Genomic DNA, 18,251 nt, shown 5'->3' with positions numbered 1-18,251 from the left:
CCCCGGTGCCCTGCCACCGAGGAGCTTACGAACCACCTCGGTGACCTCGGCTTGGGTGATGGATGAGCACGCCTCCGAGCCCCAACCCTCTGCTTCCTCAGTGGAAGGCATGTCAGTCGGGTTAAGGAGATCCTCAAAGTATTCCTTCCACCGTCCGACAATGTCCCCAGTCGAGGTCAACAGCTCCCCACCAGCACCATAAATGGTGCCGGCAGAGTACTGCTTCCCCCTTCTGAGGCGCCGAACGGTCCTCCAGAATTTCCTCGAGGCCGACCGAAAGTCCTCCTCCATGGCCTCCCCGAACTCCTCCCAGACCCGAGTTTTTGCCTCCAAGACTGCCCGAGCCGCGGCCCGCTTGGCCTGCCGGTACCTATCTACTGCGTCAGGAGTCCCACCGGCCAACATAGCCCGGTAGGACTCCTTCTTCAGTCTGACGGCATCCTGTACTTCCGGTGTCCACCACCGGGCATTTTTTCTTAAATTGTTCTCATAAAAAGAAGGAAAATGTATCAAACTACAGTATCTAAAAATTAAAAACAACTCGAAACAAGTTCCTCAGTGACTGCTAACCGTTAAAAGAATTGCTGTATTATTTTCCAAAACACTTGTATTGACGATGTACTGACGTATTCATGATGCATGATCGTGCCTAACTTGATGAAAAGTTCAGTGTGCACACAACTTTTCTGAAAGAATTATAGATAAAATAAGATTTAACAGATCCAACCTTTAAGAGAGGTGCATCTCCTCATGAGGAGTCATAAAAAAAGCATTTGAAAAGCAATTGAAGAAATAAGACTAAAAAGAAAAACCTTCAAGGTTGAATGGCTCAAACAGAGGCCTTCTTACAATGAACTGACAGAGGACACACATAAATCAGGTACTGCAATCTCTTCAAGATGTTTGGTGACTTCTTGCCAAGAACTTTATAAAATTGTGTGCAAAAGGCAGCTTTAATAATGGCTGCAACTTTAGATCATTTTGTGTTTGCAATGGTACTGTGTCTGGGGGGGTGGGGGGGGTTCTTTATAGAACTACTTCTGAAAGCATTCTCACTTTCCATAAAATGTCCATAAATGTTACTCAAACGTATACAAATAAACATCAGAAAAAGGAAAGTGTGGATTTAGACCTTGAAGATATCCAAGGAACACTGCGTGAGGATGGTGCTAAAAGTGGAGGACAGCCCGAGCTCCACCAGACTCTCCAGATGAGTCATTTTCTCGGTTTCTGTTTCTTCTCGAGTTTGTTCAAGAGTGCTGCTGTCTATGAGGGCAAAGCATCTGTCCAAAACAAGAATGCACAAGTTAAAACGGTCAGACATAATTACTCTTCACAGTTCAATATTTCAACTCTTCTGCTTTAGAAAATGTGTTGATTCTTTGTCTTAACTCTTTGTTTGAGGCCAAACTCTCTTGGATTTTATGGATGGGAACATAGACATTTAGCAAAAGCAGAAGATGTTGCTATCAACACTATATAATGTGATTTCAGGTGTACATTTAGTTGACTGAGGGAGTAAAGCAATGTCATTACTATAACATCTGCAAAGAATTGTGAATCAATGGATGTTCTTTTCCTTCTAAATTATGTTCTGCAAGCAACCATTTACCTGTCCATAAACTGAAGCACAAAGTCTTCAAACTCAGCTGAGGCGGAGCACATCTCTCTTTCCACCTAAGAATCACAGCAAAAACATGATGCTTTTTGCACTAACCATGTAACAACTTTGATTAGGTTGTGAGACCAAGAGAAACTAATTCACCTCTGTCAAGTCGGTTCTTTCATGTAGGGCAGACGAACAGTCCACCAAAGGCACAAGAGTCACAAATGTAGCAATAAACTGGAATGTGATCTGTAAGAACAGGAATTATGTTTTGTGTCAGAACTGAGCAGTTAATGCAAGAAAACGAATTATTATGTGCACACTAACAATGCAGATGGAAGACTAAAGAGCAGTGGAGCGCACCATGCACTTGCTGAAGTCATTTGGGTCCACGCCTGGCAGAGCCCTCATAAGCAGGGGCAGCATGTGAGTAGGCCCCTCAGGAAAGCGCTGCCCACCTGACACTAGGCTCCGTGCCACGCCAATCATGCAGCTCAGAGTGGCTGTCAGCTGGTGGGGCTCCGTTAGGGTCTCTAGCGCAGGATATGTTCTACGGTGGGCAGAGAGAACAATACGTCCCTTTCTCTTCTTTTGACGTGGAAAATAGCAATGGTGCAAATAACTGAAACTGAACTTGTGCCAAAATGTTGCTATCTGTAAGTTTATAATACAAACTTACTTCTCAAGCACTGGGGGAATGACCAATTCAGGCCTCATCAGAGCAAGGTTTTGCAGGGCCTGGGCGGCGTCGAGACTTCCTGTTTTGCTGAACATGGCCAGCAAAACTGGCTGCATCATACTCTGCACAAAGTCTGTGATGTCTTCCTCAGTAAGCTTGTGACTGTCTGGTATTGGCGTTAACCATGAGGGCTTTCTGTAGCGCTCTCTGTGAAGCCGCCGAACCACACTGGCTGGAAGACGTTGAAGTAGCTTCATGAGCTTCATCTGGACACGAGAATAAGAGGACAGAAAGACAGATACATAACAAAGGGGTGATGGATGTGGACAGCCCAATGCACAAATGAAGTAGAAGGTTTTGTATGGGGAATCTAGAGACAGATGACATAATGGACATACAGACAAAACCAATACAATGTGAACATAGTCTTATATTATTTTATCTTTTGCAAATAATGGAAACACTAGTAAAATAAGATAGGATTCATGAATGAAATACCACAAGGCAATGGGAAAGAACTATTCATTCACCTTTTATTCCACTGAATAGCTATACCAGGGGTTGTCAACCCGCGACTCCCGAGCCGCATGCGGCTCTTTAGCGCTGCCCTAGTGGCTCCTGGAGATTTTTCAAAAATGTTTGACCTTTTTTTCCTCCTTTTTTTTCCTTTTTCTTTTCTATTTTTTCCTTTTTTTTCTTCTTCTTTTGCTTTTTTCTTTTTTCCTCTTTTTTCCTTTTTTTCCTCTTTTTCTTCCTTTTTCGTTTTCCTTTTTAATCTCGACATTTTGACTTTTTTCTCGTCATTTCGACTTTTTTCTCGAAATTGTACTTCAACATTAATCTCGACATTTCGACTATTTCTAGAAATTTTGACTTTTTTCTCGAAATTTCGACTTTTTTCTCAACATTTCCACTTTTTTCTCAACATTTCTACTTTTTTCTCAACATTTCCACTTTTTTCCCGAGATTGTACTTCAACATTTATCTCGACATTTCGACTTTTTTCTCGACATTGACTATTTTCTCAACATTTCGACTATTTTCTCAACATTTCGACTATTTTCTCAACATTTCGACTTTTTTCTCGACATTTCACCTTTTGCCATTTGTCTTCATTCTAAGGCTTATACAAGACTTTTCATTTTTTGCGGCTCCAGACATATTTGTTTTTTTGGTCCAATATGGCTCTTTCAACATTTTGAGTGGCCGACCCCTGAGCTATACAAACTGTTGTTGTCTGTTACCTACAATAACAGACTATTACTCAACTTAGTTAGCACTGTACTTATTTGTTGACCATGACTGCAAAACACTCTTGACACCCATCATATCAGCTATCAGTCAGAACATCTCACATTTATCTAACCAGCGGCCTCAAATACACAACCCCCTCCCTCCCCATAAAACGTTTGTGCATGAGGCAGCATTGCTGCCTGTGCTGCTTCAAATCAAGTGCAAGAGATCCTCAAAACAGAAAGGCATGTGACTGTGGTGCCACTGACCTTTAATAGCATTGCAGTCATCTCACTCACATGTCCTGCTGTTATTTATGAGCTAGTTACTAATATAAAACTAGATAGCCAATATCAAGGAACCTTCCTGAAGAATGAAAACGCAACTACAAGCTCCTTCATTGTTTATCCAAAATGATATTGGAATTTATAGATGAAACTAGATGGTGGAGTGATGTGCTTTAACTCACCAGGAGCAGGCAAAACATCAGAATTAATAAGATCCTCAGAGACATCTTTTGTTTTATCTTAGCTTTTTTCCCCTTATAATTGAAAGGCTTTTGAATCTCACAGACAGAGTATTGAAAATATATATTCATATATTTTTTTTATTAATGTGAAGCTTTATTAAGCTTCACATGATATATGATATTCTGAACTGACTTGATCAAAACGATTTGACAAGGTGTGATAGTTTTACATGATTTTTGAAGACTTATTTTATCTGCATACATCTAAATACTAAATAAGTGGGCTTTGGTTTAAAAACATTCCATTGATTTCCATGAGCCAGTTGGATTTTTCAGGAATCCATGGCCCAGATTTCAGATGACTCATTGTTTCTCAAGGCATACTTGTTACGATGCAGCTACTTGGTTCCCAGAGTGATGAGCTACAAACATCGGATCCTATTGGCTCATGTAACTATACTCAAGGAGGCTTGAATATTTATAGTATTGTCAGTTCTATAGTCATTGGCAGGATGTAAAAGTGACTTACCAACCAGCGGCCATGGTTCGATGGGTGGAAGAAGGATGTGATACTGTTAAAAAGGCCACTGAGCTGTGCTTGAGCCTGTTTGCTGGGCCCACCCTGAAAATGTCAGAACAGTACTGAAAAAAAATCATCCGCACCAAGTACAACACATACAGTATAAAATAAATTTTCGGTGTAATAAACTTACCAGGAGCGATGACACCCAAAGCACCACGTGGCTGATGTCATAAGCATTGGTGATGTATCGTGGTACTATCATCTGACTGGTTCCCACAGGAAGATTCAAACTCCTTAAAATTCTTGTGAAAATCTGTTACGTAAGAGGAGAAAACAAGCTGAGTTCAATGGTTATTTAATTATTTTAATGTGGATCTATTTATTGTAATTCAGTAAAAGCACATGACATTTGAAGTCAACAGGTCAATATGTTTAATAGTGATACACATTGGTGTCTCTGAGGATATACAGACATGATGCAGCTTACTTCCCCTCTAAACACATTGTGAAATCTCAACAGAGAAACCTGATACTTTGTTCCTCTGACAAGCAACAAAAAACATGAAATATAAAACCACAAGAACACATGGCAGCATGTGGCACACCGAAGAGTTCTCAGTTGTGTAATTAGTGTCCTAAAAGAATTATTCAGGAAAGAAGAAACTCTTACCTTAGGAATATAAGGGTCCCAATCAATGTAGCCAATGTTGTCATTGGCTAGGCGAGCGAAGAGATTGACCAGGTGCTGTGAACATGGAGAATAACATGTTAGCCAAAGGAGGAAGAAATATTCATAGTTATAACTTTTTTAATTTTTGCAACACTTACAATTTCCCAGCTTGGGAGATTCTGCACAGACATCCATAAGCTGACCAGCTCATCAAACCACAACCTGTCAGACAAACAAATATTTACAACAGCTGACAAGAACTCCCACAGGTGCATGAGGCATCTACCTGACGGGTGCTAGAGAAACATTTCAGTAAAAGTTATGGTTGGCGTACTGATAAAACTAAATGGTGACCAAAAGAGAATCCACCAGCAGATTTAAAGTTTACCAAGAAATCCTTCACCTCATCTCGACTAGGGCTGTTCGATTTTGCCCAAAAATAAAATCTCGATTTTTTTCTCTCAAAATCCGATTTTCGATTACGATTATTTTGTGAATTGACAAAAGGCAAAGAAATGATTTCAAATATGCTGTTTTTTTATTGAACATTTGCCCCATTGGGCTTTAAGTGCAAACTTTGCTCTTATTAAACCAAAAACGAATGAATAAAGTGCAAAACTCTGTAAAATAAGTTGAAAAAAAGTTTTAAAAAATATAATAAAATATAAAGTTTTATCTCTGAAAAAAAAAATCAGCAAATCAGCACTTGCAAACATACAGTAAGTTATAATTCCAATTAAATAAAACAAGACATTTTCTAATTAAACTAAACTGGGTCTTTGCATGCTAAATAATAATACAACCCATGAAGGAGGTAGAGGTGTGTAATGTCAGTCATTACATTTGATATTAACATTTGCAAGTTTTTTGCAAGGAACACGAGCCGGTCTACGGCATCTGGCTTGAGGGATGCCCGGTGGCATGTTAGTATATCACCATGGTTACAACGCCCCCTCCTACACTAAAGAGCCTCTCCCATGGGGCACTTGTCGCAGGTATTGAGAGGTATTTCCATCAATTATTAATATGGTATCAATCATTAATATGTGTGCAGACAAGATTAAAAAATAAATAAAAAAATTTAAAAAAAATGTAAAAAGTGAAAAATCGATTTTACGAGTTTCACGTTTTAACATCGTTCTAATTACATAATCGCGATTACGATTTAAAATCGATTAATCGAACAGCCCTAATCTCGACACTATAATGCATTTGTATATGCTTAATCTACTAAAACAAGAAGATGAATCACTAAACTTGAATATTTTTTGTAAAGCAACTGGTTATGCAAAAATAAAATCAGAACAGGGAGTTGTTATTTTATAGCACTCGTCTCAATGGGTAAACGTTTTGATACACCTACATGGATATTAAAACTGATACTGATTCCATTATCCTTGCCAGCCCAGAGCGGCTGTCATGACGTCTGTATCAGGAGCGTCTATCCTTCTAAATGGCTGACATACACTAGATAACACTAAGGACAGCCAACACAATACCCCCCTTCATTCATTACTTTTCCTTTCAAATACTAGGTCATTCTTTACTGTGTTCCAAAAATAAAATGGCCTCAGACAAGTGCAATACTGTGAAAGTCATCCAAACGTAGGACAGGGTGAGAAATATCTTACTTAAACCCCTTGTGATGCAGCTCAGGAGGGAGAGTTGTGGGCAAGAAGAGCTCAAAGTAGCTGATTGCTCTCTGCATGGTGACATCAAAGGGACAAAGGAGTGGTCTCCACTCATTAAGCATCTCCTGAGTAGCAGCCTCTGAGAAGTATCTGTATGGACAAAGAGAGAATCACAATCAGATCTATACTAGTAAAATTAGGCCAATAAATGCATTCAAACAAGAACGATATCATTCATTCTCCTATGAATGAATGCATACAAAACTTGAATTATCTCAACCTGGAGAGCATGTCAGTGTTATAAAGCTTGTCATATCTGAAGACTTTATAGAAACAGAGTTTTGGTACCTATGATAAGAGTTATTTATTCAAACGTAAAGCATTACAGCCTGGGTCATCTAGTCTTCACTTCATTGAAATCTATTGTTTTGTGCTTTTTGACTGCTTTACCAGGCCTCTTACACACAACGATCGCATCATATCTTGTGATTAGAAACAACATGCATCCGACAGTGGAGACAGGGACGGTGAAGATATCGACAGATAATTTTAGAGAGAAAATACATGAATGTGATATACAGTAAATAATACACACAGCTCGGGAATGAAACAGTGATTCTTTGCTTAGGGATGACACACCAACATGACATGCATAGCAACAAGTTGGTCATTGTGGCGCTGATCTATCATCCGTTTGTGCTCAAACAATGTGCACATTAGAAAAGGAAATTCTTGTACAGGTGGAAACAGTGGCTTCATTGATATTTCAGTGCTGGAGTACTATGTCCCTGAACCGGGAGATTACAATTTCAACACTTGGAACATTTTAGGTGTTACTTAAGATTCTGTGGTTCTGTCTGAGTTTAGGGCTCACAGAAGGATTTACGTGATACACCATGAGCTTGTGCGAACCCTTAAGTTCATTTCGGAGCACCTAGTTGTTTTTTTTTTCACATCCACTGGAGGCATAAAAAAAAAGGAAAAAAAAGATACAGGTCTTTACTCTCTGTCTCACTGCTGATCCACAGTGTCTGGACAGCAGCTCACGAGAAATCATTCATCATCCTCACAGTAACAGAAAACTCTCACACAAGACCGAATTAGATGAGGTAATAGGATTATCCGCCTAAGTGCAAACTGAGGTACAAGTCCTAGCGCTTGCCTAACAAACCTAGATGCACACAACTCTGATGAACACAATTAGCCAGTGACAGCAGTTTTTCTAGTGATAAAGTATTTTAGTGAGACTTCATACTGGCCCATTAAAGCATCCAAAATGTTATGCAGTTAGTTTGAGCATCTGCAATTTTTCATGTACTAATGTTCTCAACATTATGTTTTTGAAGTTGTCAGATGAAACGGAAATAAAACCAAGGAATTCTCTGACAAATACAACACAAATTGGGCTGTCTATGCCTAAATTAGAAAACCAAAGGAGATGGAGTATTCATGGACATTAAGATGTACTTACGGTCTGCAGCTTTTCACAAGTGTTTTCAACACACTTTCCACTGAGCTAAAAAAAAAAGAAGAAAAATATGTTAAACTTGTCAGTGAAAGATTCATATTAAAGTGACATCACAACAATGTAATCTGAATTTAAATTCCATGCACACAGCAATAGCTTAACACATCTGTCCAAAGAACTAAGAAGCAAAGCCTTTATGGATTGAATATATAACTATTATATTGTTATAAATTGTATTATTTGACAATTACACAAATGTTTAAGTTAATCTTTCCCTGTTCAATTAAATATATTTGCAAAACAATACTAGCAGAAGTGGTTTTAAATTGGAGTAAATAAATGTTTTACACACTACAAACTTCCTACAAATATCCTCACATACAGACTACAGATGCTGGACTCCGGTCACATAACCATGTTGAAAGCCTGGGACCGATATAACCACTGCCTCTGAGCCTGCAATCCTTTCCATCTGCTCACACGCAAGCTGAGGTCATGACTGCCTAGAAATGCTCTGCAAACCTCATTAAACATCTTATTATCAATCTCCACATATTCCAGCTCTTAATTTAGTTGATACACTCTACATGTTATACTTAAACAATTGCTGAGTGATGAGTAACTCCCTGGAAAAGAACAGCACCCAAATGAATGGATGTAGCCCAGAGTTATATATATATAAAAAAAAAAGCCTGCAACACAGCACCAATGGAACATGGTCACACACATGCAAGTCCAGCTTTGAGATCTAGTCACATTGAGTGCACACTCACCTTGGGGAAGGAATTCCAAACTACACCATTTTATATTTGTATCTTAGTTCAAATTAACTCATACTTTCAACATAACACCAGCCCAGAGGAAGGGGAGGAAACACAACAAAAAACTTGTGCTCTTATATACGTTGTTTAGTAAAGCAGTGATGGCAAAGTTCACAGCAAGATAGCAGGATAAATATATAAAACAGCAGAAACCTAGACAACTCTTATGTGATTATTAGAGTGAAAACCATTCCTACTGGTTACTTAATTATAATGTGTCAGAAACGTTCAACTGCAGTGTTTTTTTTAGAACAGTAATTATCATTTTGCTGCTGTGCTGGTGCCCCATAATCCAGTTTAGATGATAAACTGTAAAGATTAACTTTAAATGAAATACTAAAAATGTTTTAAATGAATAACCAAACATAAAGACACTATAGTCTTTCGTTATCCTCTGATGGCTCATTTGGTAGATAGAAAGGAATAATATAAAACGTTTTTTGCTGCAGTGCGACAGCCTCCAATATGATTGGCATGTTGACATTGATGAAATCTTGATTTTTTTTTTTTTCCTGTAACAAACTTCATATGGGGTGTCCAGTTTTTTTCACATGCAATGTGGGGGAAAAAAGCAAGTAAACACCTAAGGACTGCAAGTGACCCACAAAAAGTGTTATTCTTACCACCAATGAACCAAATTTAACAGTATGACTTTAGCAGATGAACGATGTCGTGAAGAACTGAATGTAAAAAGAAACAAAGGAATTAAGAACACTTTCAGCACATGACAAAGCGTCATTTGCTTGAAATGTAAACAAGCTGTTTATCAAATTTTTAGACATTGATCTTCCTACGGCATTCTGCTTTGTCCAAATTATACAACTTTAAATCTTAAATGGAATTTCAAATGTACATTAAATTACATAATCTAGAAATCCTGACAGGTGAGCTGGCAATCAGACTGTATGTTCAAATTATGTGCAATCAGGTGAATTTGTGAGAAACATGCAATGTTCCCATACCACCATAAGAGAGTACCTCGCACTGCTTGTCAAGCCCTTCGTGGGAACTTTTATAAGGTTAAACTGATAAACTGAAAATTCCTCCAAAATCGTGCTAGGTGTAAAGCTCAGAGAGGAAACTGTATTTTACAACATAGAAGGTCTGTGATATAAAACATGTTCCTCTTCCTCTCCAACTTGCCCAAATTAAGCAACACACTGATTTGAACCTGCAAAAATCCATACCATAAGAGTAAACCAATGTATAAATATATACACACACACATATATATATATATATATATATATATATATATATATATATATATATATATATATATATATATATATATATATATATATATATATATATATATATATATATATATAATATATTATATATATATACATATACACACACACACATATATATAATATAATATATATATATATATATATACACACATATATATATATATATATATATATACACACATATATATTATATATATATACATATACACACACACACATATATATAATATATTATATATATAAAATTGCCTTGTGAAACTGTTAAAAGCTGCCACGTAAACATCAGGACAATATAAGTGATTAATTTTCTTTAACATTTGCTCAGAGGTCATGTTCTGAGTCTAGGAAAAGCACCTAGAGACAGTTTGTATTGTAACAGATGCTCTATGAATAAAACTGAATTGAAATTAACTAAACTGAATAAATTAAGTTGGGAACAAAATTATTTGACATAAATTGCCAATCTCAGAAAGGGTCTGGATTTAATGGCTACTGAAAAACATCCTTTAAAGAAATATTTGACCACATTAGACAGCAAAAGTGATGGAAGAGCTTTGCATATTTCAGGAAGTTCTGTAGAAAAATGATAGCATTGCACTGTTGCACTGAGTGACGAGTTAAGAAAAGAACAAACCTTGTCTTAATTTGTTACAGCTTGTATAAAGTGGGTGAATGTTAAATTAAATTAACTTTAACCTAAATGCTACAGCTAAAGGTTGACACAGACTAGGCCTGGGCGATAAACCGAAAATTTACCGTTACCGACATTCACTGCGATGACCGACATCAATTTTCCCATGTTGGAAAATTGTGTGTTTTGATAAAAGAAAAAAGAAAAGAAACGTCTTTTTGTCCAGTTTGACCGTGTCCTTATAGGCTATATTCACTCCCCTCTAAGACAGTGTACAGTGTGTGTAATCACGTGACTCCACCCGTCCAGTCGGCTGGAAGCGGCTGACGTAACAGGGCTGTCTAGTGCAAGACTCACGGATTTCAACAAGTTGACAGGCTCTCTCGCCATACACGGCCTTTCTCACGCTGAGAAATTAACTTCACCGCACAGTAACTCCAACAGCCCATCTTACAAACGAGTCACGGTACCCTACTGTGCGCTGAGCTCTCAGCTCAGAGCAGCTGTCTGGAGTCACCAACCTCATCAGCCAATCAGAAAATAGATTTTTTTGTTGTCAGCTAATGTCTGAGTTTCAGCTTCAGGCCTTCCATGAATGCATAGCGGAGGTAAACTAATGGCGCTTTTTCACAAGCACCTACTCGGCTCAACTCGACTTGATTCATCTTGGCCTAGTTTCTTTTCCATTTCAATCCAGTACCCAGAGCAGAAGTAGGCGGGGTTGGGGCAAAGCTGCATTTATCATTATCAAGGTAAAACTGCCCAATTTATGTTGATTATGGATTTTAGGTCATATCGCCCAGCCCTAACACAGATACTGCTATCCCTAGTCTGAGTGGTCTGATATGCAATTCAGAATGTGCATAATAGTGCTTCCTTATGTATGCTGTACAAGTTCCTACCCTTTACAGTTTTAATTAGTTTTTAACACTTTGGTTCAATACACTCAAATCCTGAGTATTTAGTGTGTAATAAAAAAAATATCTTTAATTGTTTATCAGTGATTAGCTGAATGGCTCTAAGACCATCTTACAAAATGTTCCAAAAGCCCCTTTCACACAGAGATTCCGCAATATTGGTGTAAAGAAGTCCTGCCAATACGCCGCCTTTGTTGGTTCACACAGAACCATACAACGCCGGCATAACGCCGCTCCCGTCTGTAAATTCACACAGCATGCCGGCGTTCCGCAATCAGAGGCGTGACGACAGCGTCAGTGTCTAGTGGCATGCCGGCATGCCGGCTGTGTCATTCACACAGACCCCGTTTCGGCTCTGTGACTACCTCCGCTGCCGGCTTATTGGTGGGGCCACTTGGCCCCCCCATTCCGCCTCCGTGACTTTCACACAGAACAGCGAGGCGGCTTAAAGGCGCAACGTTCCCGCCTCGAACTGGCTGTGTGAAAGGGGCTAAAGATAGTATACTATGGTTGTTCTGTACGTTATGCAAAATATTGATATGTAAAATGCTCATTCACAAAAAAAAAAAAACAACAACTCTATTCTAAGGAAAAGTCTGCTGGCTCTGCTGTTTTATTCACAGAGAGTGGCACCTGCACGGTTGCAGTGGAAAAACAAAGTCCTCAACCAGGCAATTCTAGTCAACGTGAAGTAGTTTGTATTGGACAAAAGAACTGCAAGAGTTGGCTCTGTGATTCTTTGAGTTGGAAAAAAATACAGTATCAAACTACACTGCCATAAAGAGTACTCTCATCTATATTTAGTTTTTAAACTTTAAATATGTAAACGCATCTTAAAAACTCAATATTACATGGCCCTAATATTAGGCATGCTGTTATAGCTTACTAATAGCATAAATACAAATTAAAGGCATACTTAGGAAACCAGTTGAGGCCCAAATGCTCTGTCTTTGAGAAGAGAATCCTGTCATGAAGCTCGTACAGTGGTCTCCATGGTAACTCAAGGTCCTCCCTTGACAACAGTTCTCTCTTCCTGTTAATTGAATAACACATCCCGACAGATGAATAAATACACAAAAATAAAATCTAATTTAATGATTTAAGCCCATTTAAAAAATAAGTATTTATTATATTTATTATATTAATAAATGGCCAACAGTCATGATTTGTGGCTGGTATATTTTAGTTTGTTCTATAACTTTAAAAGAATAAATAAAATAATAAATAAAAGAATACATACATTTGAGTAACATTCACTGCAAAATGTATACAGAGCAATAATGTTCAACAGTACAAGTCATTAGGAAGAATAGATGAGGGCCGTTCTTACTTGAGAAGGTTGATAAGAAGACGAGCAAGGCCCTGCATCATACTGATTTCCAGTCCTTGGATCGTCACTAGCTCGTAGAGCAACTTGATGAACAGCACATGGTCTTCTTTGCTGAACTTCCGTCCATACAGTCTCATGTACCTTAAGAAAAAGTACAGGCTTATGGAAAATTGTTCCAGTTTACTCACCTGCAACAACCATTTAAACATCCCCATAAATAACAGGTAGAACCTTGTCTTTATTTGTACTTTACTAAGTTAAAATAACCACATTTCCATCTCTCTGGACATCACAATACAATAGCATTGTGAAGCGAAGATAAAATAAGATAGGAAACATTGTTCTGTCATCAAAAGTCACGTTAAGTGTGTGTTGTAGTGAAATGTGACAAAACTGAAATATGAAATTCCATTTTTTGTATTTCTTCAAGTAATAAAAGGAATGGTGAAGCTAAACATTAAACAGGTGAAAGAGTAAAACCACAAGCATGACACTGCAGTTTGAAAGTTTGGTGGATTATGGATTCCCCCAAAGGACCACTGTAGCAACGTCAAAAGGACACTCAAAGTTCTAATATTTTAGACTGAGTTGACATCTGACTTGCTGACTTAGAGAAAATTTGAAAGGCTGAACACAAGCACAGCAGTAAGATTATGACCTGCTGCGCTGTCTGGGTCATGTTGTGTATCTGACACTACGCTGCCCCGATTATGAAACCTATGCCACCTCTAATCTGATACCCACACCAGATTTGAGTATTTTTAAGATTAAACGCTATGTAAAGTTTTACATCTCATCAAAAACACACCACGGGACAAAACATCTTTCACGAACAATGTATGACAAAATTACGGCCACTCACACAGTGTACATTTCTAACAAAATACATAGAGTAAAAAAATACTATGCAAATCAACAGTACAGCTGAAACGTGTGTACATACATAATATACATATAAATGTATACACACACATATACATACATACATACATACACACTAAAAGTTTGGACACACTTTCCCATTTGTTTGAATGAGAAGGTGTGTCCAAACTTTCAGTCTGTATTGTATATACATATCTATAAATATATACATATACAAATATATACACACACACACACACACACACACATATATATATATATACACACACACACACACACACACACACACACACACACACACACACACAGATATAAATATACATATATACAGGACTGTCTCAGAAAATTAGAATATTAAACATAGATAAAGTGATAAAGTTCTTTATTTTCTGTAATGCAATTAAAAAAACTGTCATGTCATACATTCTGGATTCATTACAAATCAACTGAACTATTGCAAGCCTTTTATTATTTTAATATTGCTGATTATGGCTTACAGTTTAAGATTAAGATTCCCAGAATATTCTAATTTTTTTAGATAGGATATTTGAGTTTTCTTTGCATGATGCTGATTGCATGATCAGCAATATTAAAATAATAAAAGGCTTGCAATATTTCAGTTAATTTGTAATGAATCCAGAATGTATGACATTTTTGCATTACAGAAAATAAAAAGGACTTTTTCACAATATTCAAATTTTCTGAGACAGTCCTGTGTATAGGGCTGGGCGATATGGCCCAAAAGTCATATCTCGATATTTTCTAGCTGAATGGCGATACTCGATATATATCGATATTTTTTCTGTGCCATCATTTGGGGTTTCCCCCATAGCATTATAGCATAGCATCTCTGTTAGCTTCATTTTTTTCTGAGGCAAACCCTTAAAAAAACAGTTTTAATACAAAGCCTTGTGCCAAATGTCACACAGGTACCTTTATTAACAGAGGTCTGCACAATATCAAAATGTATAAAAAAAATGAAATAAAAATAAACTGCCTGCATATATAGAATAAAAATGCTTATTGAATAAAATAAAACAAATATTCCTTTCCTGAATAACAATTCAATTAAAATACACTGTGCAATTAATACAATGTAGACAGTAACAGGCAGACTTTTCCACTGAGGTTGACAGTTGTGGGATATATATATATATATATATATATATATATATATATATATATATATATATATATATATATATATAGCTAAATAAAAAGATAAATACACAGTGTATAGGCTGTAAATACTCGTGGGAACAGACCGACTCTAATGTTTTAAATGTCATGTTGCTACTTACGTGGAAAGCTTCCTCGTCCAAAACAAGACCCCGGGCCATATCTCTCTGAGTTGAACAGCTCGGCCCAAGTTTCCTTTAATTTTGCTCAAGATGTCATTGGATTCTGCATCTAGCTTATCGGCATACGGCAAAAGTTTGTTGTATACGATGTCTTTCTGAGGAGCAAAACCTAATGCATCCGACTGCGCCTTTTTCATATTACAAATTCTAATGGGCTAGCTCCAATGTGCCAGCAGTGTATTATTTATGGTGTTTATTCGGCTGGTGCGTGGTTATTTATGCCAGCTGGCCGAAAGCACGGCTATATAAAGCAGATACCCAGTAGCTTACCCTCCCGTGGGGTTTCTGTGGCCCTAAGAGACCAAGTTGAGATTCACAAGTTAAAAACACGCTAGCTAGCCATCTACCTTAAGTTCAATTAGCTACATTTACTATTAACCCGAGTCGTGTTTACGTCATTTTAAACATAATACAGACTGAGAAAAATAACTGAAATAAAAATAAATTTGCCTTAGCACCGGAATTCCTGTCCTTCGGTAATCCTAAAAGCCTGACAGCCCGCTAATGGTCTAGCTAAAGTTAGCAGTCTACTACAAAAGCACTGTCATATCCCGAGGACTGTCACGTCGACCGATTCATCCAACTACCGCAAAGAGACGACACGAGCTACCGGCCTCTGCAGGGACGTCATATCCGCTGCTGGGGCTGCCATGCTGCCAACCGTAGACATACATCGACGCAGAGCCTACGCCGTAGGGTTACGGCGTAAGCTCTGCGTTGGTGTAACGCAGAACCATAAATCAGCCTATAGACGTAGACGCCGCATCGAGTGGGCTTGCCCGCTGCTGCGATACGTCAACGTCGCCGCCATATTGGATGGGGCAAGACAGCGATGTAAACTAAATAGGTAGTTAACAAGTAAATGGACTTATTTTCATAAAGTGCCTTTCTACAAAGAAATTTACGTTTTACGTCTCATTTAATGTCACCCTCTGGTGACATTTGAAAAAAATAAAATAATGCGTGGCCACGCATTAATAACTCGTGGCCACGCATTAATAACTCGTGGCCACGAGTTAATATCTCGTGGCCACGAGATAATCAATGCGTGGCCACGAGATATTAACTCGTGGCTACGAGTTATTAACGCGTGACCACGAGTTATTAATGCGTGGCCACGCATTGATTATCTCGTGGCCAGAGCCGGATTAACGCAAAGGCAGACTAGGCACGTGCCTAGGGCCCGACAGGGGCGGGGCCCAGACAATTGTCTGCACACATATTAATGGTTGATAACATGCCGGTAAAAACCTAAGGCATATATATATGTGCATTATTACTATATTTAGTATACATACATATATATATATACGCATACGCACAGGGCCGCCGCAAGGGATGTGCGAACCGTGCGACCGCACGGGGCCTGGCACCCCAAGGGGCCTGGCGCCCCAAGGGGCCCCAAGGGGCCTGGCGCCCCAAGGGGCCTGGCGCCCCAAGGGGCCTGGCGCCCCAAGGGGCCTGGCGCCCCAAGGGGCCTGGCGCTATGGGCCGTTTTTTTTTTCCCCCTATTTTTTTTTTTTTTCCTTATAAATATCAACAGTCACGTTCCATTACAGACCTAAATGTGTACTAGTCTGTGCATATCAATAAATATATGTGCAATGATGACGCGTGTCTGTTGTTCAATACAACTGATCAGACCAAGCGCGGACACAAGCTGCTCTGATCCAGACGGGTGGAGTTGGAACAAACTGTCACACAATGTCGAGAGAACGAGACAGATTCAGGAAATTTCCATCAGGGGATGAAAAAAGAAAAAAACAAAAGAAAATGGAAGAGTTTAATGCCTCTCTGAAAGGCACGTTTGATAAATTTGTTACAAAAATCACCGATCCGCCCGGGTCTCAAGCAGCCGTGGGGCCCCGCGTCGAGGTAAGCCTAGATGATGATGAGGCAGGGGAAGGTATCCAGTATTTTGCTAATTGGAGAGTTAAAATTGCACATATAGACACCCGATCCGACCCGAAAAACCCAAAAATTTTGCGCGCGCTCGCTACGCTCACGCGCGAGGGCCCCCCTGGCTATTTCACACAGGGCCTCACAAATCTCTCAAACGGCTCTGCATACGCATACACATACATACATATACACATACAGACATACATACTACAGCACACTTTGTCTTACTGCAAATTGTATTGGTCTTTGTAGATTTGGCTTCTTATTTAACTATTCAATTTAATCAACACATTTAATTAAGATTTTCTGCAAAATGCTCACAATCGATAAGATAAGGATAATTTAATAGCATTTAATAGAGCATTGTAATAACGTATAAATAATAAAAATCTAAAAATAGTCTGATAGACTGTTTAATATACAACACATGACTTATTTTGGAATACAAAGAACCAACTTGACTATGACTTTGCTATGTAAAATGTGAATTAAGTTTTATTAGTAACTTTGGTAAGTTTAAGATTTCATAAATAACATCGATGGAGGGGGGCCCAAAAATCACAGTCTGCCTAGTGTAGTCCATTTATTTAATCCGGCTCTGCTCGTGGCCACGCATTATGTATCATGACATGACAATACTTTTGCTCTTTCATATAAATAGACTATAATTACCGTTATTAATGATGAATAACCATCCCACCAAGGAAGTTGCATCCACAAAGTCCAGACAGTAGGTTATAATGCCATCCACGAGTAAAATAATGCGTGGGCACGAGATGCATAATGCGTGGCCGCGCATTGATTATCTCGTGGCCACAAGTTAATATCTTGTGGCCACGAGATATTAACTCGTGGCCACAAGATATTAACTC

General features: G+C 38.4%; 1 protein-coding gene across 3 annotated transcripts in view; it reads right to left on the bottom strand.

Annotated features, from left to right (window-relative positions):
* psme4a (proteasome activator subunit 4a) overlaps nucleotides 1-16,054 on the bottom strand; it is a 34,791-nt gene extending 18,737 nt beyond the window's left edge. The window contains exons 1-15 of one of the 3 annotated variants that reach the window (XM_061746022.1): nucleotides 15,418-16,054; nucleotides 13,235-13,375; nucleotides 12,821-12,937; nucleotides 9,724-9,780; nucleotides 8,283-8,327; nucleotides 6,812-6,961; nucleotides 5,339-5,402; nucleotides 5,181-5,255; nucleotides 4,701-4,823; nucleotides 4,517-4,609; nucleotides 2,286-2,551; nucleotides 1,970-2,156; nucleotides 1,766-1,855; nucleotides 1,613-1,677; nucleotides 1,133-1,283 (exon numbers count right to left, since the gene is read on the bottom strand). In XM_061746022.1, coding sequence (XP_061602006.1) covers nucleotides 1,133-1,283; nucleotides 1,613-1,677; nucleotides 1,766-1,855; nucleotides 1,970-2,156; nucleotides 2,286-2,551; nucleotides 4,517-4,609; nucleotides 4,701-4,823; nucleotides 5,181-5,255; nucleotides 5,339-5,402; nucleotides 6,812-6,961; nucleotides 8,283-8,327; nucleotides 9,724-9,780; nucleotides 12,821-12,937; nucleotides 13,235-13,375; nucleotides 15,418-15,614 — 1,821 coding nt within the window. In that variant the 5' untranslated portion in view covers nucleotides 15,615-16,054. Of the gene's footprint in view, nucleotides 1-1,132; nucleotides 1,284-1,612; nucleotides 1,678-1,765; nucleotides 1,856-1,969; nucleotides 2,157-2,285; nucleotides 2,552-4,516; nucleotides 4,610-4,700; nucleotides 4,824-5,180; nucleotides 5,256-5,338; nucleotides 5,403-6,811; nucleotides 6,962-8,282; nucleotides 8,328-8,661; nucleotides 8,920-9,723; nucleotides 9,781-12,820; nucleotides 12,938-13,234; nucleotides 13,376-15,417 lie in introns of those variants that run through there. The other 2 variants (XM_061746023.1, XM_061746024.1) reach the window with 2 other exon arrangements.
* Between the last annotated feature and the right edge of the window lie 2,197 nt (nucleotides 16,055-18,251).

This window comes from Cololabis saira, chromosome 17, assembly GCF_033807715.1.
Source record: "Cololabis saira isolate AMF1-May2022 chromosome 17, fColSai1.1, whole genome shotgun sequence".
NCBI lineage: Eukaryota > Metazoa > Chordata > Actinopteri > Beloniformes > Belonidae > Cololabis > Cololabis saira.
This window is presented reverse-complemented; position numbering and strand designations above follow the sequence as displayed.